Source organism: Ascidiella aspersa, chromosome 5 (assembly GCF_963924565.1).
Source record: "Ascidiella aspersa chromosome 5, kaAscAspe10.2, whole genome shotgun sequence".
NCBI lineage: Eukaryota > Metazoa > Chordata > Ascidiacea > Phlebobranchia > Ascidiidae > Ascidiella > Ascidiella aspersa.
This window is the reverse complement of record NC_139451.1, coordinates 21,167,909-21,194,206: the sequence shown is the minus strand read 5'-3', so window position 1 is coordinate 21,194,206 and position 26,298 is coordinate 21,167,909. Positions and strand designations below refer to the sequence as shown.

At 37.8% G+C, this 26,298-nt stretch overlaps 1 protein-coding gene across 1 annotated transcript; it reads left to right on the top strand.

The window, feature by feature from the left end:
- Positions 1-199: 199 nt before the first annotated feature.
- Positions 200-26,101, top strand: LOC146145361 (ATP-dependent DNA helicase DDX11-like). Its single transcript, XM_083389430.1, has 20 exons — positions 200-275; positions 339-445; positions 1,337-1,525; positions 1,689-1,776; positions 1,939-2,039; positions 2,326-2,508; positions 2,615-2,672; positions 2,768-2,936; positions 3,282-3,441; positions 5,035-5,185; positions 8,498-8,580; positions 9,264-9,393; positions 9,779-9,978; positions 10,510-10,737; positions 17,102-17,251; positions 20,514-20,616; positions 22,230-22,384; positions 22,748-22,845; positions 23,010-23,145; positions 25,095-26,101. Exons 1-20 carry the CDS (start codon positions 215-217, stop codon positions 25,116-25,118), a joined length of 2,574 nt encoding a protein of 857 aa, XP_083245556.1. The 5' UTR covers positions 200-214; the 3' UTR covers positions 25,119-26,101.
- Positions 26,102-26,298: the final 197 nt, after the last annotated feature.

Below are 26,298 nucleotides of genomic sequence, written 5' to 3'. Positions count from 1 at the left end.
CTTGGCATTTAGTTCGGGAAATTCCCTTAAACGCGCGAATCGAAATTCGTACAGTCTTGTGTGTTTTTCTAAATTGTGAGTTTTTTTTATCTTGGTTTTGTCATGTTTTAGCCGCTAAAATTAAAAATTTACCGCCTAAATGGACGATTGCAAACTTTTTCCACCAGAAGGGTTCCCATTTCCTTTCGAACCGTATTCCATCCAGCTGGATTTCATGAAGAGTTTGTATGCTGCAATTGAAGGAAAAAAGATTGGCATTTTTGAGAGCCCAACAGGTTTTTTCTAGGCTTTTTTATTGCAAAAAAAAAAACAATTTAACGGCATAATTGAATTTTCAGGAACTGGAAAGTCACTTTCTCTTATATGTGGGTCTCTAACATGGCTTAGGGACCATGAAGACAGAGAGGAAAGCAGAATAAACAAGTTGTTAGAAGACAACAAACATGTATACAACTTAAATGCTTTGTTGTACATTTTATTTAATAGTTAAATTTTAGTTATCATTCTGCTAACATAGTTCTAAACAAGTTATTTTTGGATAGCATGTCAGTGCCTTTCAGGTTAAAAAGTTGGGCCTGCGCGGGGGATTTAGTATTACCCCACTGTGGAAAGTATGGCAAGTGCACCCGCGAGATTTTGTCAAACTTTCAAAAGTGCACCCCGAAAAAATCCGAACTGCCACCCGAAATATGTAAAACGTTTGTGCGGAATACGTTTACAGTGCAATGTATGCAATACAGAATGCATCGGAAAATCATAAAGTAAACCCGATGTGCACTTTTTTGGCCTTTGTTGCACCCGGTCACCCGGATTTTTTTTCGGCTGTGCACCCGTGAGATCTTGTCGAGATCTGCCATACTTTCCAGCAGTGGTATTACCTTCAGTCCCCATGAACATGCAATATCGCTGTAAAATTTGTTGTAGATCAAACATGTCAGTCACTCTTACGGTATCATACTTTAATTTAAGTCGCCCAAATTTAAGAAGTAACTTCATTACAAAACTTAAATAATTTTAAGCTGCATAAACTCTGCTTGCGCAATGAAGAATAGTTTCAATCTGGATTAGGTCTTCTAAATTTTTTTTCAAGCATTGTTTCACACAGCAACCACCAAAAACTAAATCAAATATCAAGAACACTTTTTAGAAAACAATCAAGGTATGTATTCTGAAGCCAAACAGATGCTACAAATACACTAAAATTTCAAACCAAACCAATTGCCTAAATATCTTAATTTATGGTATTTGTACAAAAGATTAAAGACAAGTCAAGTCATTTAACTTAAGTCATCACAACCTTGTAAATAATCAATCAACCATTGTCATTTTAAAACAGCCATCACACTCAAGCAATAGTCTGGATTGGATTCAAGACTTTGAAGATCGTCAGGCTTTAAGCAAAGATGTAGAAGATGCAAAACAAGTACAAGAAGAAAGACTAAAAAGAAAAACTACTATGAAAATGATCAAAAATAAAACGGGGTCATTGGATGTTAAATCAAGTAGTAAAGTGTATAGAAAAAAGGTATTTAAGTTTGTTGTCCCTAATTTTATATTTGCTACAAAATTTCAATTGCCTATTTCTATACATTAGTTTTTACTTTTATTTCCTTGATTATTTATTTTTTATTTTTTATTTATAAGTTTAACTATGTTTGTTTTGTTTTACAACAAAATGTTTTTTGTAGAGAAAACAAGAGGATGAAACTTTAGCTATAATGGAAAAAGCTAGAAAGGAAATTGAGTCATATAAGGACAACACACAAAACAATTTGGGTAGTTTCTGTCTGTAAAATTAAGTTCTTGTTTACTCATCATAATTCTCACTAAACAAACCTAGCTGTTCAAAACAAATATAAAAAAAGAACTAACAATACAAAAATCAGTAAAAAAGTATGTGTGGCTTCTTATCTCTACAATTATCCAATTTAATTACAGATGACAATATGGAAGATTTAGTGCCAAAAGAATATGAAAGTCATGATGAAGATGAAGAAAGCAATAAATGGCAAACTAATGATGAAGATCACATGACCAGAGTAAGAATTACTGAATATTGATTTCTTTCTACTGCCTATTTAGGTTGTGTTTGGTGTAGTTAAATTTTTGTTGGGTAATTTCAGTGTTTTAATTTTATGTATCTGCCTTGCTAATATATATGATACACACAAAATGCAGTTTTTAATACTATGTTTGCTTGGTAACTTATAAAATTGTTATTTTTCTGGATTTTTTTTTAATTTGCAAGATATAAATAAAGTTATGTTAAATTAAAGCTAAGTTAATCAATTCTAACTTAATGAGACATTGTGTTCTCTATTATAGATATATTTCTGCAGCAGGACTCACTCTCAGTTATCACAATTTGTGAATGAACTAAAAAAGTCCCCCTTTGGAAAATCCCTCAGTACAGAAAAAGGCCAGTTTACGGTTACTGTGACAACCCTCGCCTCAAGAAATTCACTCTGTGTCAACGAAGCTGTAAGAAAACTGAAATCCCTGCAATTGGTAAGTTACAAAAAGTTCTGCATTACAGTCGAATCTAAAATGGTTTAAAATCACAATGATAGCTGTAATAATGATTTTATTCTTAGCGTACATTTGGTATTTTCAGATAAATGACCGATGTCTTGAAATGCAGAAAAACGCAAATAGAAATGATAAAGCCACAGGTTCGTATTGCGGATTCTTATTATTATGTCATCACCTTATAACAAATTTGTTTGTTTTAATGGTTATAACGAGTTAAAATGCCATGGTTTTACAGAACAACCTAAAAAAAGACGAAAAGTAGCCTCCACCGGGACTTGCTGTTACTATAGCAACAACGAAGGAATATCGGATCTTACGGAAACAATTGTTCGAGATGTGCACGACATTGAAGACGTCGTTAAGCAGGGAAAGTCGATAGAGGCGTGTCCATACTATGCAACCCGGTAGTAATTCCTGAATTTTTATTATATTGTTTGTTAAACGACATAAGAAGTATGAAAAGGTGTCGCTAAAAATTATAGTAATTAGTCAAAATAGCTGTTTTTTTATATACACGTTCGAAATTTATATTTTGCTTTTCCAACGTCGACAACTTTCCATATCCTGGTGTTTGACAGCTGGGGTAAAACAGTTTTTCGCCCTTTCTCTGTAAAACTGAAAGCATCACAAGTAAACATGAAAATTTTGCTGTAAAATTTGTTAGGTTCACGCACTTTGATTTTACTTAACGAATTCTGTTTTCGCAATGAAAAAAAAGTTCATATTTTCGCATTCGACTCCGCTTTTAGGCGTTCAATTTCGCTTTGCCAGTTGGTCGTGTTGCCTTATCAGACCCTACTGCACCGATCTACACGGGAAGCCTCGGGAATTCGACTCAAGGATTCGGTGATAATAGTGGACGAAGCGCACAACCTCGTCGAAGCTATGAACTCCATGTATTCCGTTCGGGTAGGAGTGACTCGTACTTTTATTTTGTATAGCTTTTAAATTGCGATTGCTTTGTGAACGGCGGCGCATATTAGGGATATAATCATATCGGAGCCGATATTCCAAGTTTCATACATATCGCAATTTCAGTCATGGTTTGCGATTGCTTGCTTAAACTAAGTTACTTAAAGTGCTATAGCAATTATCTGAACAACCCGAAAAACATTACCAATTTGGTAAATTTTACATAGTTAGCCACAATATTGACATCATTTGGCAAAGGTATTCGATCGGCGTTTTTTTATCGGTATCGGAATAAAATACAAAGTATCGGATATCTCAATCACTAATGTATATTGTCGACATGAACGCACTACAGGGCACAACGTGTTTCAATTGGATATGTGTCTTGAAATGCGAAAACCTAATTCCTAGCCCTACATTTAAGAACGAAGGCGCAAAATTAATAATGAATGTTAGAATTTACAGTCGGCGTAATTAGCAACCGGTGATAATTTTGTAGTGCTAATTAAGCACGTAACAATATGTGTCCACTATCGTTTAAGTATTGGCTTGGAACTAGGCTGGCTTGAAACTGTAAGCGGAATGTGTGTATATAAAAATATGCTTCTAATAAAAAAAGCGGTAAATGTGAAGCTACTTATCACTTCATTTGTTTTCACATAAATCCCTTGTATGAAAAGGAACTAATTGCTACTTAAAAAAATAACAATCTATTGGTTATTAATCTCGACTCTTTTCGATAAAAAGTCTAAAAAGAATTTAACTAAAATACACTACAGCATGCGCCGAAACATCGTTACACTTTAATCCGTTCTTAAATTAAATATATCATGAATTGTTTAACAATACTGAGAAAAATAGTACAAGCCTTGTGGTACGTATAGATATCGGTAACTGCGAGAGCAAGCCCCTGGTCTGATTTGAATGCTGCATCTTGTAAAAGATGATTTGTCGACATCTAATACGGGTTTGAAACGTGAAGAAAAAGAAAATAGAACAACTATATACTGCAGAACCTAAAATAACTACACTGTATAGAACAGGGGTGGGCAAACTGCGGCTCGTGAGCCACATGCGGCTCGCCGGCATGTTTTTTGTGGCTCTTCTAGTAGAATCGTAAAATTCCAAAACAACAAACGGCTACCAAAGAGTACCGTTTATGAACGTTTCTCCCTTTTTCTTTTTTTAAGGCCAGCATTTCGTTTATGACGTAACCCTAGACATAGAATCAAAGAGATAGTTAACAACAAGTCAACGCAATTTTATTGTTAATGTTTCAGAGATTAGCAAATCAAACAAAATACTGATATTGGTAATATTGTGCGTGTTATTTTGCTATTACCGTTATTATTATTGTGTTGAATTGATACCGTTTTGGTATATTACAATTCTGTTATTATTGTTGAACTTACATTATTTACCGTTTTTGTATTGAAATAATTTTGAGGCTCTCTGATACTTTTATTTTTTGCAAATGGCTCTTCCATTGAATACATTTTCCCACCCCTGGTATAGAACTACAACCATTTAAAATCCCTGCATAAATCTGTATCGAAAATTGACGCTTTGCTTTCAAATCTTTACTTGAAGATTTCTGGAAAATGCGTGACGCAGGCGCGGAACCAGCTGATTCGATATCAGCAGAAATTCATCAAGCGACTGAAGGCTAAAAATCTTTTTTACGTCAATCAGCTCATATTCGTGGTGAAACGTCTGCAAGAGGCATTGGCGCCGAGCAAGGGTGAGTAAGAAGACCTTTTCTGTTTAAGAAAGAACGTTTTATGTTTATTGCCAATCTCCAAGTAAGTGTTTCGCAATCAATGTGTTTGCTGTTTGTTTTGGTTTGGTTTGGTCTCCGACTGCAGTAGTTTTATATGGTTTGAGATTTTATGAGATTGGTTCTGATCAGAAACTATCCAAATTTAGAGAAAATTGCGAAAGTCATACGAAGCCATGATTTATGTTAGTTAAATTCATTTATTTTTATGCTATTATTTTTTATTTTGTTTGCTTTACAAAAAACTATCAGTGAATAGAATTGTTGTTTTACTCAGTATGCGGGTCGCCGCCTAAAAAATATCGAGAAAAACTGCTCTTAGTAAAAACTTACATCCTGCAATAAAATCACCACTATCTTTGTTGTTATATTTGTAAAAAAAATAAAGGAAAATAGTAGTTACCCAAAATTAACGTATCCCAAAAATATGTTTTTGTGTATTAACGCTAAACGTTTGTTTTTTTGAAAACATTTGCCAAAAAGGCTCGCACAAGAACTTTCGGGCTCAGTCACCGGATATTCTAAAAAAGTTTTACCACTAAACCATATTCATAACTAGAAAAAATGTGCTGCTTTTTGATAAAACACAACCCTAGTAATAGCACCAACGTCCAACAGTCCAATACACGGCTTTAAAATAATTATATTTTATTGAAAATCATGGCGAAATGTAAGGATAAGCGCGTCGCTTTCTGAACCGCAGAAAAGCGCAAAATAGTAGGGCCAGTAGCGGATAGAACAGTCGCGAGTCGATCAACACCGGTTGAATGAACTTTTTCTTCTCGAATCCCGGTGTGTCGATCTAAAACCAAAGAAATAATAGGTTACTAAATGACACGGCATTAAAAACTGGGTTAAAACGTTACTTAAAGAGATTTTGCGACACGGCAATAATGACGGGTTAATGTATGGCCAGGTCAGGTCCATCCTAGGTTCACCACTGTCTTGTCGCTATTTTTAAAACTGTAATCTGGTTTATTTTATTTTTTAGCGTTGGACTTAATAACTAATCATTATTTAGCGTTTGACTGAATAAACAATCCTACACCTTTCCCAAATTTTCGTTTACAAACCGGTTTCAGATAGAAATATATACGGACTTATCGTAAGTTGCTTTGTGGTTTACGTCAAATTTGGTTTAAAACCGAGCTCCAAGAGTCTTACCTGTGCTTGAATCGCGCTTTCTGCTATGGCCGCCCGTTCCTTAGCGTTTGCCCATCCGACACAAATCGCCTTGTTGAACATACACCAACTCATTGCCGCCAACGGATCACTGGTTTGTGTTACTGCGCTTGCAGGCGCGTAGTCGATGTCTTCTAAAACCTAAATCGAATTCAAAATATGTTGCTTTTTTTGAAATAACACTTGAACAACTTCTATGCGTACTTAAAAATGATTTTTGATAGATTTCTGGAAATTGAGTAGAGAGGCTTTATATATTTTTTGTTTTTAAATTTGGCCTTCGATTTGTGTTTACCAAGGCAACAGAACGACAGGCGAACTAAATTTAAACATGCGCTGTCCTTCGATTTTAAACTTACCAAAGCTGTTTCCAATTTCGCGAGTCGCCGTTTGCGGCACACGCCACGCGGTGGCGGTAGATGCAGCGCTTTGGCCAAAGCAACCTTTTAAAAAAAAATAATTTAATTTTACGTTACACTTTTTGGCTAAAAAATGTGTACTGACTTTGAAAATTTTAAAAACGGTTGAAACAACTTGCGTAGTCAGCAAGGTATTAAGGTTCGTACTTAACAACGACAACAATACTAACATTAACGTGGTTTTAGTGCTTTGTATATATTTGAACTCTCTATACTCTGACTTACTGTTTCGTGTTCTCTTGTTCGGGCAAATAAAGCCTTGATGGGGCCACAAATGTCAAGTCCAATTAGGTTTTCAGCCGATTCACATACTTCCAGTGGGTTCAAACCGAACCATGTCAATGAATCATCCTGTGAAAAAAGTAATATATGTTTATATATTTTTTACAGTGCACATTATCTTATACTGTTTACAAAAAAAATCCAGTAAATAAATTTTATTGAGCGATTAGGCATTTTGTCAACACGAACTTTAATCGAAGTTTAAATAAATTATAGACATATAATTTAGTATGAGTTTATTTTGCTGGATTTTAAAAAGGTTTTTAAAGTTTCTCCATTTATTTCACCTGTTTTTGCTGAATTTCCAAAATCCCTTTGTTGTATTTTTCCTCCAAAACCAATCGAAGATCGGCATATGTGGGATGATCATTCAGCGGCGGCACCTCAGTTACCGCTCCACATCTCACAAAAAATACGCCAATGCACACGGCAAGCAGAATCCAAACTGCTTTGAATGCCATTGCGCGTTCAAAAGCTGCAAGTCTCAACGACTTTTTCTCTAAACTCTCCGAAATAACTCTCAATAATTTTCAAAATAGCACTTAAATTCTCCAAAATAGCTCTCAAATAATCGCACCTGTACACCAAATCCTCCTCTAGTCTCAACTGAATTTCCGATTTTTTTGGCAATTTGTCAACTTTTCGTTGCTAGGCAACACAATATGTTTTATGACGTAATATTAAGGAAAATTTTCTGGTAAAACCAGTTAAATTTGAATAAAATCCAAAATGAAACTTTTTTTTATTCGGTGTAATCATTTTTTTTACTTTGTTGTGTACAAAAAAAAAAATCAATGTGATGCTCTAAAAGTCGCTAAAACATCCACTTAATTATTTTCTATTTAACCTTTTGGTTTACATTTCACTGTAAAGTTATTTGTAATGTTGTTAGATGACAAAGGGCATTGTTTGCAACAATGTAGTTTAAAACAGCTGATAAGTAGTTTTATTGCTGTTTGTAAAAGAAACTTGAAGTTTTTTAATTATTAGCAGCTTATTTAATCAAAGTATTCTTTCGAATAACAAAATCTGCCTGAATCCGAATGGTGAAAACAAACGATTCTGGTTCCACATCAATGATAAAGAGCAGCTTATTTAGTTGAATTTGAGTTTGGTTTCACTTATGGCACACAAATTTAAAATCGACAAGACGACGAAACAGTTTAGTCACAAAGAAAGTTTATTTAAACTGACTTTTTGCGTAAATCCTCACTCAAACGAAAAAAAAACAGTAATGCTTTCGTGTTAATCGCAGTCCATACTTACTTGTTCATTGCAATAAGAGATTATATTTATTTACGATCTTGTACCTTAGAATCATTTAGTAACATATCCACAATACAGAACGACCTCTGAAATATATCTTTGATCACGCTTTGATGTCTATTTTTAGAAAAAAAGACGTTGACAGAAAAACTATTTACGATCAACGACTTTTTATTTCATTGCTCACTGGACAACATCAACTTTTTCAAGGTAAATGCAGAAGTTTAAACGGCTGTAAAAGTATCCCTACCATTTTCGTCACAAAAAAGAGTCTTGTATGTACATTGTACAATTCCAGTGAAGTTTTAGGTTTAAAGAATTTTTCACCTTTTTTGTATAAGTATATGCATAATTGGCATCACAAAAAAACCCTGTTACGACAGTGAGTACCTCTCTTTACCCCTAAACCATTTTAAATTCATCTACACCATAAGTGTTTAAACTCTTCTACACCATAAGTGATTTAGTTTTTCTCATGTTTTTTTTCGGTAATACGTTAAAAAAAATGGTTGAAACTCTTTCCGTCTACGAAAGGACAAATAAAAATATCATTAATAATTCTAGGAAAAAACGCCATATGCAAAAATAAGGAGATTTGTGTGGTTTCAGTGTCTTTAATGGGGACCATTCATTTTTTTTGATTTTATCACCCATAATTAATCAGAAAAAAAAATGTACATTAGAAAAAAAATGTAATTATTTTAAATGAGAACATGTGATCCCTGAGTATACTGAGAAGAGTAACATGGACTATGTCTTCGTTTGTGTTTATAATTGTGTTCAGTCACTTAGAAGGTCGCACTTACCAACGATAATGTATTTCCAATAAACCTCAAAATTTATAGCACACGCCTACTTTATCGTTTAATCTTTGTAACATTTATTTTTATCAGTTGCTGAAATATTGCAAAAGAAGTCAAATCGCCAAGAAGATTTCCGGATTCGTGGAGAAGTGTGAAGCTGGAATCGAATCCGCGTCGTCTCTTTCCACGTTTTTGAAAGACGTCAAAAATTCTGGAAAAGGTATTATTTGGTTTGTGGCATGCTAACCAGGACACAGGACAGACTTGTACAACTAGATTTATTATAGCGTTTTAAAATAAGATTAGAATTAGAATTACAGAATTCCTAAAAAACGGTTTTAACAAGAATTTTAACAACAAGTTAGTTTAAATCGCAAATTATGATTCTTATATATTTTTTTGATCGCGTTGCTGATATAACAACTGTTAAAATCACAGTATTTTATTATGTGATAACCAAACAGATTTAACCGAAGTACTACACATTGCCCTTTTTAATTCGTTGTCTTTTGATTAGACGCTTCAGATTGATTTGTCGACGTTTATCGTTATTCTAAAACTTATAACAAATTATTTTAAACAAAATTGTTTTATCAAATAAGCAGAATCTCCGGGCGATTCCAAACCACCGCTGTCACACGATGACGTCACAATGCGTTCGCCGCTCCTGCACGTCGAAAGCTTCATCGGCTCTCTTACGTCATGCAGCCGTGACGCGCGGGTTGCTGTGACGTCAACGAACGGTGAAGCCGGCCTAAAGTTCCTTTTGTTGAATCCGTCGCTGCATTTCAAGGACATACTGGACGTAAGTGGTACTTGCGCAGCTGGATTTAAAGAATCTCCATGGTGTAAACCAGCATTGTCTAACAGTGTTGTAAACAAGTCATTTTTAAATTACTAAGTCCCAGTCAAGTCATTTGTAAAATAACTTAAGTCTAAGTCAAGTCTTTTTAAATAAATAACAAGTCAAGTCCCAGTCCAAGTCATCAGTTGCGCAAGTCAAGTGAAGTAAAAATGAGAGCAAGAAGAAATACAAAACACTTCATTTCAAACCAAGTCATTTGTCCAAAAGACTTAAGTCAAGTAATTGACTTAAGTCATTACACCACGTTATCTAATATGAGTTCTGTAGATTCTCCGGTTCCCGTGGATTTTCATTTTGTAGTACATAGATCATGAAGAATAAAGGTGGTCAGTACTGTAGGGCTACTTACCATGCTTTAGTATAGGTTCAACAGATACTAAAATTAAAAATATCCTGAAGGCCAAAGTAAAACTGACTTAAAAAAAAAAACTAATGTTTATGCCTGAACGTCGCTTTCCCCGTACATTGCAGGACTGTAGATCCCTAATAGTGGCCGGCGGTACGATGCAGCCATCGTCATGCCTCGTCGACCAATTGCTTGCCCACGCGGAAACCTCACGCCACCGGTCACGCATCGTCGAGTTTTCCTGCGGTCACGTGATCGACGGCGCCGCACAGTTGCTTCCTCTGGCGCTCTCCAGCGGACCGAGCGGCGAGGCGTTTGAGTTCACCTTTGAAAAAAGGGGAAACCCCAAAATGGTAGGTTGCGAAAACCCAACACAAACTGACATTTCTAACTCAAAAGGGTATCGAAAGAAATTTATAATCCTTGATTGTCAAGAGATATTTAACAAAGGAAGTCAGCAAATCCACTGTTTTTTTCTGCCTTGTGTACAGTTGATGTACACTGCTTCAAGTTAGTTTATTGTAACACTACAGTTAACCACTTAGAGAAAATACTACTAAGGTGCTGCAAAGTATTTATGTTTCATGAAGGTTAGCCCTAAGGCCTAAAAGGTTGGCAACTCCTGGTCTAACAAACTGCACAGCTGCATAAATAAAGTCGAGGAGTATTCTAAGCTGACATACTGTTTAATTTTAATTGGTTAATAGCTTCCAATGAAACCTGGACACACATATGTGTGTTTACAACTGAAATCTTGCCCTTCTGAAGCTGCTTTTTGACCAACGATTACGGCTCACATATCATTAGTATACCGAAAGCCATTGCAGACTCGATCAATGATGCAAGCAGGGCAGACTAGAAAAACAACTAGCCTGAAGTGAGGTTCGAATTCACGACCTCCGGTCAAGCCGGGACCGTCGCTCTACCAACTGAGCTATGCAGGCTCAGAAGGGAACGAGTCGAGAAAAAGCAAAAAAAAAATCTGGTGTCTAATAGGAGTATGGGTGATGGTATTACGTATATTTTTAGGTTTCAATTGGCTAAATCGTGTTATGATTTGTAAAATGTAGCAACAAAATCCATTATTATGTATTTTATGACCGCTGTGCGGGATTTCGGATACTTCGAATGTTATTCGATAACCGATATTTTAAAATATTACAGCCGTTCAATCCGATTACAAATACTGTCATTATAATGACAAATGAACAGAATTCATGTAATTAAAACGTGCCAATGTGATGTTTTTAAGGTAGTGAACATAATTTTGCTTTTGTGTTATTAAAAAGCCAAGTTACTTTCGACGGGTACTTCACTTTTTACTGAGAAAGTTTATTTCAAATACACAAAAAATGCCAACGGACCGCAAAAGAATGTTGGGTTCGACGTAAAAGGATTAGCTCAGCGTCATAAGCCCAAGTCGAATCACCACGAAGTTAATTTACCTCCGTTTCGTCCATTTTCTGTCTACGTTGTTGCTGAATTGTCTGCTGCGGCAAAGCAATCGAAACACCGCATGAATCATTCACAAATCATCGAATTCGCAAACAAAGCAAATACCGAACTGCTCCGACTTTTTCAGTGACGACAAATCTGTCCCATGGTGTTTGAATTACGGACGGCGGTTCGGTGTGCGTAATTCGGCCTTGTTTAAATGCGTAGTGCCATTCACGGGTGCGATTTATATCCGGAGTGTAATTGTTGACTTTGCTTTCTCGTTACGGAAATTAAGTACAATGCCTACCTGAGTCACCCCCATCACGTGTTACGCGAAAACAGACTCATTGTTCTGGAGTTCGCAAAGCCGAACCACAATCTAAACCAGTGGTTCTCAACTTTTTAGCTTGGGGCACACTAAAAAAATCTTAAATGTTTCGCGGTGCACTTTTAACAGAACAACAATAGAGTAATTTTACAATTGCCCTCAACACACGACACACAATGTATGTAAATGTCTCAATATTGTTGATTTGTAATGGATTGTGCGTATTTAGGTCTAAAATGCTTGCGTGTGTGCGTCTATTGGTAATACTAATAACTTTTTTTCCAAAATTACAATATGTTTGGGTACGCTTGACAATCTCTCGAAGCACACTAGTGTGCCGCGACACACAGTTTGGGAATCACTGATCTAAACCGTGGCCCGGGGTAACAATAGATTTCTTAGACATGATAGAATCTGTTTAACCCCTAAATATATTTGCTGAATCCATAAGTAAATATGCAAAAGATAAATTAGCTGGTTAGTGAGGTCAATCTTCCTGACTGCATTTCATAACTTGTGGCCGGCAAAGGTTTGCGCAAAAAAAAAATTTGCCAAAATCATACGCCAAAATAGAACGATATATATACGCACAAAACAACCATTTTTTTATTGCAAATTTACAAGGTTGGCGATACTTCACGCCAAATGTTGTCACTTGCCTGGTAAGAATTCAATGCCCAAGATATTTTGCGGGAAGGCACTGGAATGCAATCGTTAAACGCTCGTATGAAACTCCAAATGTCTTTAAGCATTTGAAAGGTTTTGTTCATGTCTATATCCACTTGTTATAATGTAAACAAAACAAATATTTAACGATTGGTCCAATAGCCCAAACTGTGAGTTAAAGCAGTGATGTTCAACCGGTATTTCGTTGAAGATCGTCAGGTTTCCGCAAGAAATTGAAGTCAAAACTGGTATAACACAATGAACGTAGTTAGATTTTGTTTTAGGTAGGCTATCAGCAGTTAAAATGTTCTATTGTCATTCGTCTATTTTATTGTTGTGTAACAATAACACTCGTTTTGCAATAGTACGTGAACTTGTTGCTGCTTAGGTGCAATGCGACCCGAACGTCAATTTTGTTCTCATACAAACAGGCCCACGTATTGAGAAAAAACACATATTCTATGCGATGACGAAATAAAAAAAGTTCATGATTGCCACTGCATGTATGATCTAAAATGTTGTCATTATTCGCCACTGTGTGGATGATAAATGCCGCTTTGAACATTTTTATATGACGACTGATCGAAATATCCTCGTATCTAGCTGTGTCCACCATTTGAAGGGTATATCTGATGCACAGAGTTTAACTTAATTAAATATGTGTGCCCGTACGTCGGCTGGCGTACTCCCCAGTTGTGTAACGCTGCAGCGAAACAGGCGATATTTGTTATCTTTGGACAACGTTGTAGAATTTTCTCCCTTAACGAGAAACCGCATTGGTTGCCCGCATTTGTAGTGTTTGTCTTTTGGGGAGTACGGAGGTTGAATACACGCAACTCTTATCACTCCTAATAGCTTTTAAATTACCTAACATAGTGTATAAGCTGATCCTTTTTAACTGGGCTATGAGCATGTATCCTTAAACCGCTTATTGCGCGTATTGACCGTGCAATTTATTTTTTGTAAATTGCATTTTAATGCAAACCATTACGTTACATTTGTGTTGTTTTACCTTTCATTAGTTGCAGGTCATAAAAAATTGTTAGTTTTGAAATATGACTAATTAAAATTCGTCTATAGATTTTTCGAGTAGCATCGACAACACAAATTGTATGAACCTTGTCAAATATAGTACACCGTAAGTTATTGCAGACCCAACGAATCTGTCGATCTAAGCTACAAGGAGGGCAGGCTAGAAAAGTTTTGAAAAATTTTTCTAGCCTGCCCTGCTTGCATCATTGATTGACAGATTCGGTTAGTCTGCGATGGCTTTCGGTTTGCTAATGATATGTAAGCCGTATTTGTTGTCAAAAAGCAGCTTCAGAAGGGGTAGATCACAGTGGTTAACACACATATGTGTGTGCAGGTTTCCTTGTTAAACAGGATACGCTCTTGTTCTCAGCCGGTTTGCTTTCGAAGCATTCCACGTATTCGCGGTACCTTCAACGATATGCATTACCTAGTTTTCTAAAGCCACAATCAACAAAAACATAGCCGGTGAAAATGTTTAACAGACTTTTACACCACCCCGGTTCGACGCGTTCGAATGTGTGTGTATGTGCGTGCACGCTCTGTCGTGCAGGTACACTCGCGACGTTCGCCAAGTGTTTTCCTTTGCGCAAGCGGTTTCGCTGACCTGGGTATAAAGCCAGTACAGCGTCGTGAGTCATAGGACCGACGCGCGAAGTGCGTATACAAGCCGCGACAAACAAGGCACGGGTCGTTTATCGCAACTGCGCGCTTTCTCTCATCGCTGTTTTCGCTTTCAATTCATGACGATTCGCAGCCCTCGAGATTTCAAAGCCTCGAAACCGGTTTCTCGCTGTTAAGGATAAAACAGGGGAGTTTGCTGGGATTATAGTGTTACCAGTAGGGACACGACAAGCTCAACCTATATAGCATTCGAACTCGTTACAAATATCGCCATTTTCTGAAATTATCAACCAAACGGAATTATCAACCAAGCTCTATTTACCAATATAACTTATTTATTTGATGTATATGGGATTGTCTAAAATATAAGAAAACGATTGTCATCGCGATTTTATAACTTAAAAAACATGTTTTTTTATAAGTTGCGTTTATATTGTTTAAATACCACCTGCAAGAAGCAATGCATTTCATTGTAATGAGAAAGTTTTGTCTAAATACCGATTCGCGAATTCTGGAGAAAACTGAGTGATTACCACTTGTGGTCAGGGCTGTTTAAAATCCGTCACTCCCAAACTCTAAAAATTGAACCTAAACCGAATCCCACAAGGTCGATACAGAACTCCTCTCCGCACGGCTAACTAAGGGTTGAGATTTTGCACTCGCCGACAATGCACATGCAATTTGCTTCGGGCGAGAGCTGATTGACATATTTGCCTTTCAGCAAAAAATTGTTGTTGCTAGGTGGACGAGTTAATTTGCAACGAATTAGGTTGAACGCCAATAACTGTTTGTCACTAATTATGTTAAACACCAAAGGCCAATATGTCGTAAATTGCTGATGATACAACTGCAACGGCGAATTAAACAAGCGAATGACGCATGGTAAAAGTCCAGCGCATTCACTATTTACACGAGAATCCTTATTAAATTCCACTGTCAAACGCGTTGCAATCTGTATTCGTGCTCACCATAGCAGATATTCTATAAACAGGGTTGCCATACCGTGCTTATTTCTAAGATTTGTGCTTATTTTTGGATGCAGTGTCTTAGAGAACACTAATGTGCTTATGTCTAAGAACTTATTTTAGAGTTGTGTGCTTAGTTTGTCTTATTTTAGTTTCTAAAAGTGTTCTTTATCAATTATTTCACTTTGACGGAGGAGTGAGAAACTTCATTTATTTATATTTACCAAGTTCTTTGACCCAGATTATAAAACAATGCATTATATAATATAATAACAATAGATTGTGAAAGTAGTAAACTGTGGCAATTTTACGCATTTATAAAGCAATATTGTGCAGTGGTACAGGCTTAGATAACCATGGGTCACGGCATGCTGCTTTTTATGTAGGCCTATAGACTATAGTGGTCACTACACAGTACAACTTGTTTAAGTGTTTGTCAAATTGTTGTGTGTCTCTTGACAGTTGACAAAGTACGTTAAGGAAGAGATAACGCATTTCGTGTCTTTCTAGTTGGCTACCACGATATACAAGTTTAAACAATGGCCTAAATTTTACAATAATATTTGTAAGTTAACGAGTTTTGTGAACTATTATGCTGTAGCTGTAGCGTGATACAACTAGTATAATTAGTGATACGATAAAATTTTATGAACACCCATAATGTGGGTTTGGTGCCCCCTTAATCAAGAAACTCACAACGCCCCCTGTAACTTTTCAACGTCCAAAGGGGGGCGGTACCGGCCACGTTGGGAAACACTCTAACCTATAGAGGCTTTGGAAAAACAGCAATTAGCGCCCACAATGTTACGACAAGTAGCAACATTTTTGAAATTACAGCAAATCGTTCAAGGAAATAATCTCATTACAAGCAAAATGCCCCGGACCTAAGGCGCCAGCAGGTCTGTTAAATAAAAGGTATTACCAATTTTCAATCAAATTTTTTTTCAAAGCTACAATTTGCGCATACCAACATAGGTGTTTTTAAGTTTTTATTTTATTTTATGAAAAAAGATCCATTTTTATTTTTATGGATCTTGCCCTGGTCATCAGTAGCGTGCTCATTTTTCGGTTTGAGCCCTGCCTATAAAACTATGTATTTCCCAATGGCGAGCAGGCGCGCATCTGTAGGAATTTAATTTGAGGTGGGGCATGACATTTTTTTCAGAGATGACATCACAAAGTATCGTCATAACGTGACGTCACATAGTCAAGCCATACCGTGACGTCACACTGTTACGTCAAAATGTTACATCTAAACTGACGTCCTAAAAGTAACTTTAGAAACACCAAAAAGTTCGTTTAAGTTTTAGATTGGACAGCTGTTACTTAAACGATGTAATCGATCCAAGCATAGCGCAAAACGCTTTATTTTATAAGGTTTAAGTTGCTTAAACTTTTATTTTTGATGTTACACTAAAGGACGTACGACGCATTTGGGCTAAATATTTTACTTTAAAATAGGCAAAAAACATTTTTTGTGTGGGACATGGCCACGTTGTTTCTCTTCGATTCGCCACTGGTCGCCCCTGTCGTGTAAGTTAACGTACAAAAATGTCTCGTATAATTGCAAGCCTACCAAAAAAACACCGACTAAGACCTTACGCCGAGTCCCGACGTTGTCCAATTCTAACATAAGCGAAATAAATCTCTGCCAAATTGTGGTTGCAGATCGACGAAGTTGGCCGCACACTCCTGAACCTGTGCAACCTTGTGCCGGGCGGCGTGGTCTGCTTTTTTCCGTCGTACGACTACGAGAACACCGCTCACCGCCGCTGGAGCGAAGCAGGTCTCTTAACGAGGATCGAGGCTAAAAAGAAGGTAAAAAAAGAAGATAAAGACAGAAAGCGTTTGCACTTAGGCTATAGGGAATTGTGGGTCGCGAAATTGTTCTGTTAATATAAGCGTTTGGAGGTTTGCACCACTTAGAGTGCTAAGAATTGAAACGTTTTCATTTTTTGGCATTACGCGTTTTATAATTGGGGGTCGGTGCTTTGGGGCCAACTGTCATAACGTTCCATAACTTAGTCACGCCATACCTTCACGTAACAAGATTACGTCAAAATTTGACGTCACAAAGTTACATCTAAACGTGGCGTCATAAAAAGTAACCTTATTGCTTGGGGGCCAACGGTCTTTCTTGGTTTAAATTAAAATGGCTGTTGACTTAAAGTGTTTATGTATAGGTAATTATAATTTCACCGAAAACAAATCGACTTGAACTTCGCACAGAGGACTACTTGGACTACTAATATGAACGCCAAAACAAAATAAAAATATATTGGGCAAAAATATTCCACAAAGCTTGGGTACCGTAAAATAGAGCTAGGTTTTAACCGAAAATATGCGATAAAGAATTATTTTAACCAGTTGGCTTCTAGCCTATTTCTGTGCGCCAAAGGAGGACCACCAATGACATTTATCAATGGCTCACTACACCGTCAAAAACTTCATATCGTTATTCATTTGCGACTTTAATTTAATTTGTCGATGGTTTGCGTCTTTTTAGTGCAAGCCGCTGGTGGAAATGTTGATGAAAAAAAAATGGACTTCAAAAACGAGTAAAAACCGCCTCTTTTGCGTTTTCATGTTTCTACAGAAATAATACGTGAGGCGTAATTGCAAATGCGAAAAAAAATCGAAAACTTGAAACTAAGCGAAAGTGACGCCATTCAACGCGTCCAATTTTAATGCGTTAGTCGCTCTAGAGAGGCTAAATACCCACTGGGATCCCGTTATCGGGCGCTCACCGCTCGTTGATTTTAACTTCGCGTTTCGCCGTTTGGTTGTACAGCTGCGTTTCAGTGGGGACGTCGCTTTGCGGCGCCAACTGCGAACGTGACATTGTCCACATTTCCAGGCCCGGGACAACACGTGAAGTGGCGCACGTGTAGTTTCGCGTTTCGACTCTTCTTCAAGTGAGCCCGGCTTGAAATAGCTATCTCGCCGCTCGGCAATTTGTGTATTCGTAATCGTCCCGAATTTCGTCATTCGAAAATCACTGAAAGGAGACTGGTTTTTCACGCCAAGTAGCAAGTCGCTTTGAAATGTTTAGTCCCGAATGTAGCCATGTGATTTCCTTGTATAAATTAGCAATTTACCATGTCCCTTAAAAAAAAACAGAAAATCAAAATAAAAGCTTGAGAAGCGCACCGCTCCGAACAAAAATCTTTTTGTTCGGAGCGGTGCGCTTCTCAAGCTTTTATTAATAAATTTTAGAACTTTTATCGTCGGCATTATGTGTTCTGTTGGAGGGCCAGATTCTGTTGTTAATACACATACAAAGCTTAAAATCAAAATAACTGACAAACTGAATGTGAAACATATGAAGATATCTCCTCACCCTTACACGTAAATGACGACAATGACTTCTAGTGCGAGCACATTTATTCAATTTAAGTAACCCCTGTTTTGTGGCGAAATATATTTCTCTTTTGTTTGACTAGAACTAATTAATAACTGAATTTGACTTACACAGCAAAGTCTAATGAATATTTGAACTAAATAAACATATTCTAAAAGTTAAATGTTCTGTTGCCATCCTAAATTTTAAAAGTTGCTTACGGCGGCTTTTGACATATTTCGTCAATCGCTTCACCTTTAAATACAAATATGGCATTTGTTAAAATCCCGCAAAATCACTTTTCCACAAATACTTTACCACGGTTATAGATCAATAGGCAAACCGGCTGGCCCAAGATTTCCCAGGTGGCTGTGGCCTTGTTGGTTTCAAGTTTCCGTAAACGGTTCGCACCTTGTGTTTGTCGCGCTTATAGTTAACACCTGCTGTAAGGCTAGCCCGCCCGCGTTTAAAGGTGAACGCAGTGTTCGAGAACATTCTGCGCGCTTTCTCACCTTTTCCGAACAGCTTTTTTTCCGGGGTTTTATAATGATAGAATTGTAATTACATGAGCCTGTTGCTGCTTGGGTGCAATACGACCCGAGTGTCAATTTTGTTCTCATCCAAACAGGCCCATGTATTGCACTAAGAAACGTGGAAAGCAAATAAATTGTTGTTGAGTTATTTATTTCCATGCATTAATAAATTACAATTTTTTTGTTTTGTGTATCGAAAGTTATTTAGATTCATAAAGTGTTACGTGGCTCAAAAAAAAAAAGAGTTAGAGGGTGCGTTTTCCAACAGTCGTATTGTAAGTTCAAACTTGATTACTCTGGGGGGTTATTTTCCTAACCTGGCGTTTCATCGCCTAAGCTTGGTTTATTTAAATAAAAAAAAACACATATTCTATGCGATTATGAAAGAAAAAAGTTAATAATTTCCGCTGCAATCATTGATTGCAAATAAATTTTCATCTAAAATGTTGCCATTAATCGCCACTTTGTGTTCGAGAATATTCTGCGCGATTTCTCGCCTTTTTCGAACGGCTTTTCTCCCGGCGGTGCTCGATTTCAACAAAAGGCGGCGGGTCTAGCCGGCGAAAGTTTCTGAGGGTAGCGGTCGCGCCAGCGTTGCTTATCCCGGCGCCGTATTAGGAAAAAGCCGAGCTGATCGGCGTAAGTCGTTGACCCGCTATCGGGGTGACCCGGGAAACAGCTTCTCGCGTGCTCCGGTGCTAATTACCGCGCCATTGGGTCGGCGGTTCACTTGGCGACCCTTTTAAGTTTACTTTTTCCGCTTTGGCTGCTTTTGCGAACCGCGATTTTGCCTTTTGGGTTGAGGCTTTGGGGCAGAAATGGCACAGATCCTTGATCCTGAAGAAATACCAAATATGCCGCGTCTGGAAACGTACCATGACCGCGACATGATTATTAGGCTGAGAATCTTCAATATAAGTAGAAAGGCTATACAAGTTGCCATGAAACGGGGGTGTCAATCAATTTATGCGAATAAAAACATAGCCTACAGTTGATTGTCGCCATGGCAACCACGATCCCTTTATGCATGAAGTCACTTCTCGTGTGACGTCATGGCAGGATAATGGATTTTAGTTTGATTGGCGGGGCTACGAATTAACCCCCTCTTACCGCCGACTTTCCTCGTCCATATTTCGGGTCAAATTTTTCGGCGGGCGCCTGCGCCGGACCGCGATGAGTCACGGTTCGCTTCCTTTGTGATCGACAGGTGTTCAGGGAACCGAAGCGTTCTGATCGGGTCGAGCAAATTCTGGCCGAATACTCGAAGTGCATTGAACGGACCTCCGACGCGGACAAGACAAAAGTCAACGGTAACTGCAGCAGTTAATGGGAAAACTTCTAACGAAACTCGTTTAATACCTTGAGAAGCGCACCGCTTCGAACAAAAATCAGTCAGCAAGGTGCAAAACTTTTAATAATGTGCATTTCGCCATGTAAATATTATCATTAGCACAAAAAAATAGTAAAAAAATATTAAAATATTAAAATGTAAAATAAATAAATAAAATACATCCAAGAATAACATGGACAAAGACAACAACTAAAACTGCTGTTTATAAACCGTCACTGCGTGGCAGATTTTCTGACACCTAAAAGAATAAAATTTCACATTTTTAAATGAGATTCGGTTTTACCCGACATGTTTAACGTTATACGCCGTTTAATTTGAATTAAATTTGACGGAATCACACTCGCCAAAAGTGTTGGCACGCTTTCTGTAAATTTCCGTCCACTTCTTCCTAATGGTGTCCACTAATTTATTTGTATTTACGTACGAATTAATTATTATCGATTCAGCATGTCGTTTGCTCAATTGCTTGGACGGAGTTTTTGGTATAGATGTAATAACTCGCCGAAATGCCGAATACTTTGTGCTAATTGTCGTTCGTTTATCTTAACCGCCAAACTCTTTATAAATTTGTCTTGGAACAAATCCTTGAATTATAGCAGTTATAGCACAGCTTTTACCTAAGCCTATAAAATTGTTGTGTAGTGGGGAGTTTGTATATATGAAATATGAACAGCTTCTCGTGATTAAAATCTATACTATAAATGACTTCTTTTGTACTGGTCTATTTGCGAAAGCTGGCTAATAGCAGTGTTTGAGATAAAACGAAAAACAAACATTTCGCCTTTCTATCATAATCTCCATTTACGCGTTCTACAAACATAACCCTCTTAACTGGTTCGTGATCATTCAAGAGATATTTCCGTTGCTAAATTCGACCAATTTATCACTTAAGTTGTGTGCCGCAACAAGTTTAGCGAGTCCTTGTTTGCTTAACATAACTTTTTAACGGGTCACATCACCCAATTTGCCCAAACCTACGTCAATGAAATACTTATGCCGCACAAATATCGTAATTTTTCGAGAAAGTCAACCAATTACCATGAAAGCTGTATGTAATTTTTTCATACCATTTCCCTTGCTTACCGCGACGTCCGATTGCGCAACCCCGGTGCTTAGACCAAGAAATTGAAGCAGATTAGGAAAATGGCGAAAATATTTTTCCGCTAAATGCCATGCCATAGAAACTTGCGTTGTCTGGGAAAGGTTTTTGAGTCGTTTAGGGGGGAAATATGTAATCAAAAAAATGAATTGAAACATAATGGCCCGCGGTCTTGGCTGGCCCCCGAGTTTTTATGCCGATTTTAGAAGAAATATCTTATTAAGTAAGCAAAACATGGGCAACCTAACTTTCCCTGTTATTACCAGCTTGTCAGTACAGTCCTTTCAACAACTCTCTTAAAACTAACGCTTACTTCATATTATTTTTGTCCCCCCCCCCAAAAGAAAACAAATTTCTAATTTCATGTGGACCTTCTCAAAAAAATGCTGATTCCAGCGTCAATACGTTTCCTATTTGTCTAAGATTTAAATGCAATTGCGACAATCACTTTTATTTTTTTCGTTTGTTTCAAGGGGCGATTTTGCTTAGCGTCGTTGGCGGCAAAATGAGCGAAGGCATAAACTTTTCCGATGATATGGGACGCTGCGTGGTCATGGTCGGTCTGCCCTACCCGAATCTCTACTCGCTTGAGCTGAAAGAAAAGATGGACTACCTGACAAAAAACATGGTACACTGAAATTTTACGTCGCAGAATATTGACTCGAGGCCTAGCGTTGATTTTAATACGGTTGGCTTAATTGTTGTTTCAGTCTTTCGTATTTCAAACGTAAAAAAAACTTCAATGAGAGCTTACAACTTTATTGCAGATCTTGGACAGAGATCTCTGGATAAGTAAACAAATTTACTAAAATTAGATAACTGGCGATAAAAATTAACCAGCAAATTTGTTCATCCCGAAACTAAACTTGGTTTTCCCAAAAAAACGTTGTTGTTATGAAAACTACCAGTAAAGTACGAGGAAATTCCTAGAATTTTTTTTATGTAACGCAGTCGCATAATCCTCTCGCGTTACATAACACCTCCTTTTCAGCCGCCAGACAAGGACGGACGAACCGGAGGCCAAGTCCACTACGAGGACCTCTGCATGAAGGCTGTCAATCAATCGATCGGACGCGCCATACGTCACAGGTGCGTGTGCTTAGTGACGTCATCTAGCGCGTCGTAAACACCGGACGTTCGCAAATTGCGCGTCGTATAAACGCCGCCGAAATCTGTTGCCGTTTGAAGCAGCCGGTGACTTGTTTACGTTTGAAAACGCCGAGTTATGCAACGTGCTTTGTGACGTAACACAGGGCCGACTACGCGTGCATCCTGCTGCTGGATAGAAGGTACCAGAAGGCTTCGGTGAGCGGCAAACTGCCCAGTTGGATCGCGGCGCACCTCCAACAAGTGCAACAGTTCGGAAAAGCGTGCGTGGCCGTTCGAAAGGTGATTACAAGCTTCGATAATTTCATGCAAAATTACTAAATAAGTTAACAATGGGCAAATCTTCTTGCAAATTTTCAATCTTCAAAAATTACGTTCTGCAAAATTCCAAATCCTAAGTTAACAATGGGCAAAACTTCTTGTAAATTTTCGCAAAATTGTCTCCTAAAAACATGTCATGAGTCATGACAAACAACTTCACAATCAATTTAAAACCTTGACCGGTATTTGTATGAGGTGGAAGCACTGTTACATATTTCTTTCAAACACTCGTTGCGAGCAAAAAGTCATTATTTAATATTGTATCACCATCATCACACTTGCCCAACTCAATTTTAATGCACATTGGATTAGGTGTCAATCAAATATGACGTAATATCTTGCTCAAGCAGTTGTCAGACACAAAACAACGCTGTTTTCTGTTTTGTTTATTACGAAACAGTTCGTCAGCTTGTCGATTTTGTCAGACAGATATCATCAGCTATCCGAAACAGCGTTTTCCCCTTTTGTGTTGTGTCATTTTGTAATTTCGTCATTACATTTGCCGAATTTCCAGTGAGATTTTCAATAGCTGATTGGCGTTACCCGGAATTGACATTGTTTTCCGGATATCGTTGCGAGACATTGGCGTTGCGAAATCCAAACGGGCGCACTCCAGATAATCGCATCCTCTTTTCGTGACGCAATTGCCAGACCGCTACGTTGTTGCAATTTCGCGGCCGAGGGCCTGAGTGTGCTCTCCCGTACACTTGAGGGCACTAGGGCCGGGCCGAAGTGCATCGCGCCACCCAAACAGCCACAATGCGGGAAGGGGCGGCGAATTTGGCCGGTGACATAATTTTGCGTCGAAGCGTTTTTTTTTCAGAAGGTTTACAGTGTTTTATCGCAACCATTCCGAAAAACGCCATTTTATATGCAACACTGTTAGTTCAGTTAAGGGTTAAATTTTACCTGTTTACTCTTTGTCTCATATTTACCCTGATATTTAATCTTTCATGTATAATATTTTATCCCCAAAAAGATTTTTCGACGAGTATTATTAGTAATGACAATTTTTTAAGATTTTTGTAGTTCGCGCACTATACCTACTGTATAATGAAAGACAAAAAGATGCAATAAACGAAAACCAAAAGTTTAACAAATGTTAAACGAAAATCAACACCAAGAATAAATAGTTTTTAAAGACGCTATTTATTTACTGTGGGCCCGCAAAACGATCAGCTGAAAACAAACTGCAAATAATATTTTAACCCCATATGTTATAACTATGTATATTCACCTTATCTGCCTTCTCGCTATACTATTGAGAGATGTTCGCCGTAATACTCAAGGCACGACTTGTCTGTATTTAAAAAAATTATGTAGACAAGAGATGGAAAATTGTGATAACGAACGTTTTCCGAGCGCCAGGTTTGAAATCCGTGTGCCAGCCACGTTTACTGAATTCCGAGATTTGTTAAAGGTTCGTCTCGCTGGAAAATCTGGTACCTTAAATTTTATTCTCTACCGATACCCGATGTTTAGTTTTGGACAAAAGTGCGACCGCCCAAAATCAAATGACGTAGTTACTATGGTCACTTAGACGAATATGATCAAGGTATAATTTCGCTTTAAAAAAATTATTAAAAAAAAATTTTGGCGTGCAAAGTTCAATTCGGTTGCTCGTCATTTACGTTTTGAAAACACCTACAAATCGTGCGTTCAATTGCAACCCATGGCTGAAATGCCTATTGATCAGTTTGTTTGGCATCCGCACCGATTTTGATATTATCCGACATTCCTTATCGTGAGCATGTTGCCTTAATTCATGTTTAAAAACTTTTTGCTGCCCCGTTTCAAATCTGCGGGTGACAACCGAAACGACCACGCGACCAACCACCATTAATACACGCGACCAACCAGCGCCCCGCAATGCGCCGCTCGATTAATAATTAAACCGATCTGTTTCGCAGTTCTTCCGGGACAAGGAGACTTGAACGAATCTCGGGCGATCTGTCCCAGCTAGAACTATCCGAAGCGATCTGATGCTTTTCGCTGCAATCTCGCCTCGTCACTTTTCATCAGAAAACTTCGATTTTTCCGGCCTCTACGGAGTGCTCTATTCATCTCGCCTTGCTGCCAGCGCCAGGCCCTTGGAGAATAGCATTGACGTCACCAAGCAAGCGAATGACGTCACACTTACGTGGTTTTCCCCCCGTGATTGCTCGTATACCGCAATAAAAGCGAGGTTTGGACGGCGTTTATTGGCGAGTTCCTAACGGATTGTGGAATTGAAGGAAATTGTGCAGCGCTGCATTAAAACTGCGCGTTTTTGATGTTGTGTTTTCTTTAAAATAAACTACAAAATCGACAATCTATAATTATTCGGTCTCCCTATTATCCAGTTGACAAGTAAAATGTTTTGTTATATTAATTTATTTTAAAACACGCGAGACAATTTAATACAGACCAGTTATACATTGGAGGGGTCGGGCTTATAAATTGGTCCTTAAATAATCTGAGATGTACTTTTACATTTCCTGGTGTCACGGTTTAGTTTCAGCACCCGCTAAATATTTCTTTAAATTCCGCCCGCATTCGTCCTAGGGCGTAATTCAATCTTGTGCTTAGGGTGACAAGGTTAATACCCGTTGATTCATTCCTTCCCAGAAAATAAACCGGCACTTTACGCTTTGCTTCAGCTGATCGCATTTCAATCGCAAGTTCGTTTCGCAGGGTCGTGCTTTTTGCTGATATATTTCGAAGGGCTTGTGTGCTAAACACCTCAGTAATAACAAATTTGCCGCTTCGCCAGGCTTAGGACGTGCGTTCGCTGATGCTATCCGGAGTTAATCAATCACGTTTTTTTTTGTATGCAAGAATACGATGTTCCTTGTTTGTTTGTTTGTTTGTTATTTTTTTGCATTAAAGAGCAAGGACCCTGCCTTAATAACCAAGTGACTGGCAAGCCAAATGAAAAAAATGCACAAAGCAACCTTTGGAAAGAATGTTGGTTGAAGTGGAATTTGGATATTTAAACTTTAGTGATGGTGTCGGTAAACAAATATAAATTGTGGCCAGGCAGGCGCTTGCCAATAAAGGTCAGATTTTATCGATAATATTCTGGTAATAACAATAAAGAAATAATCCATTTAATCCGGGCGTAGAATTTCGGAG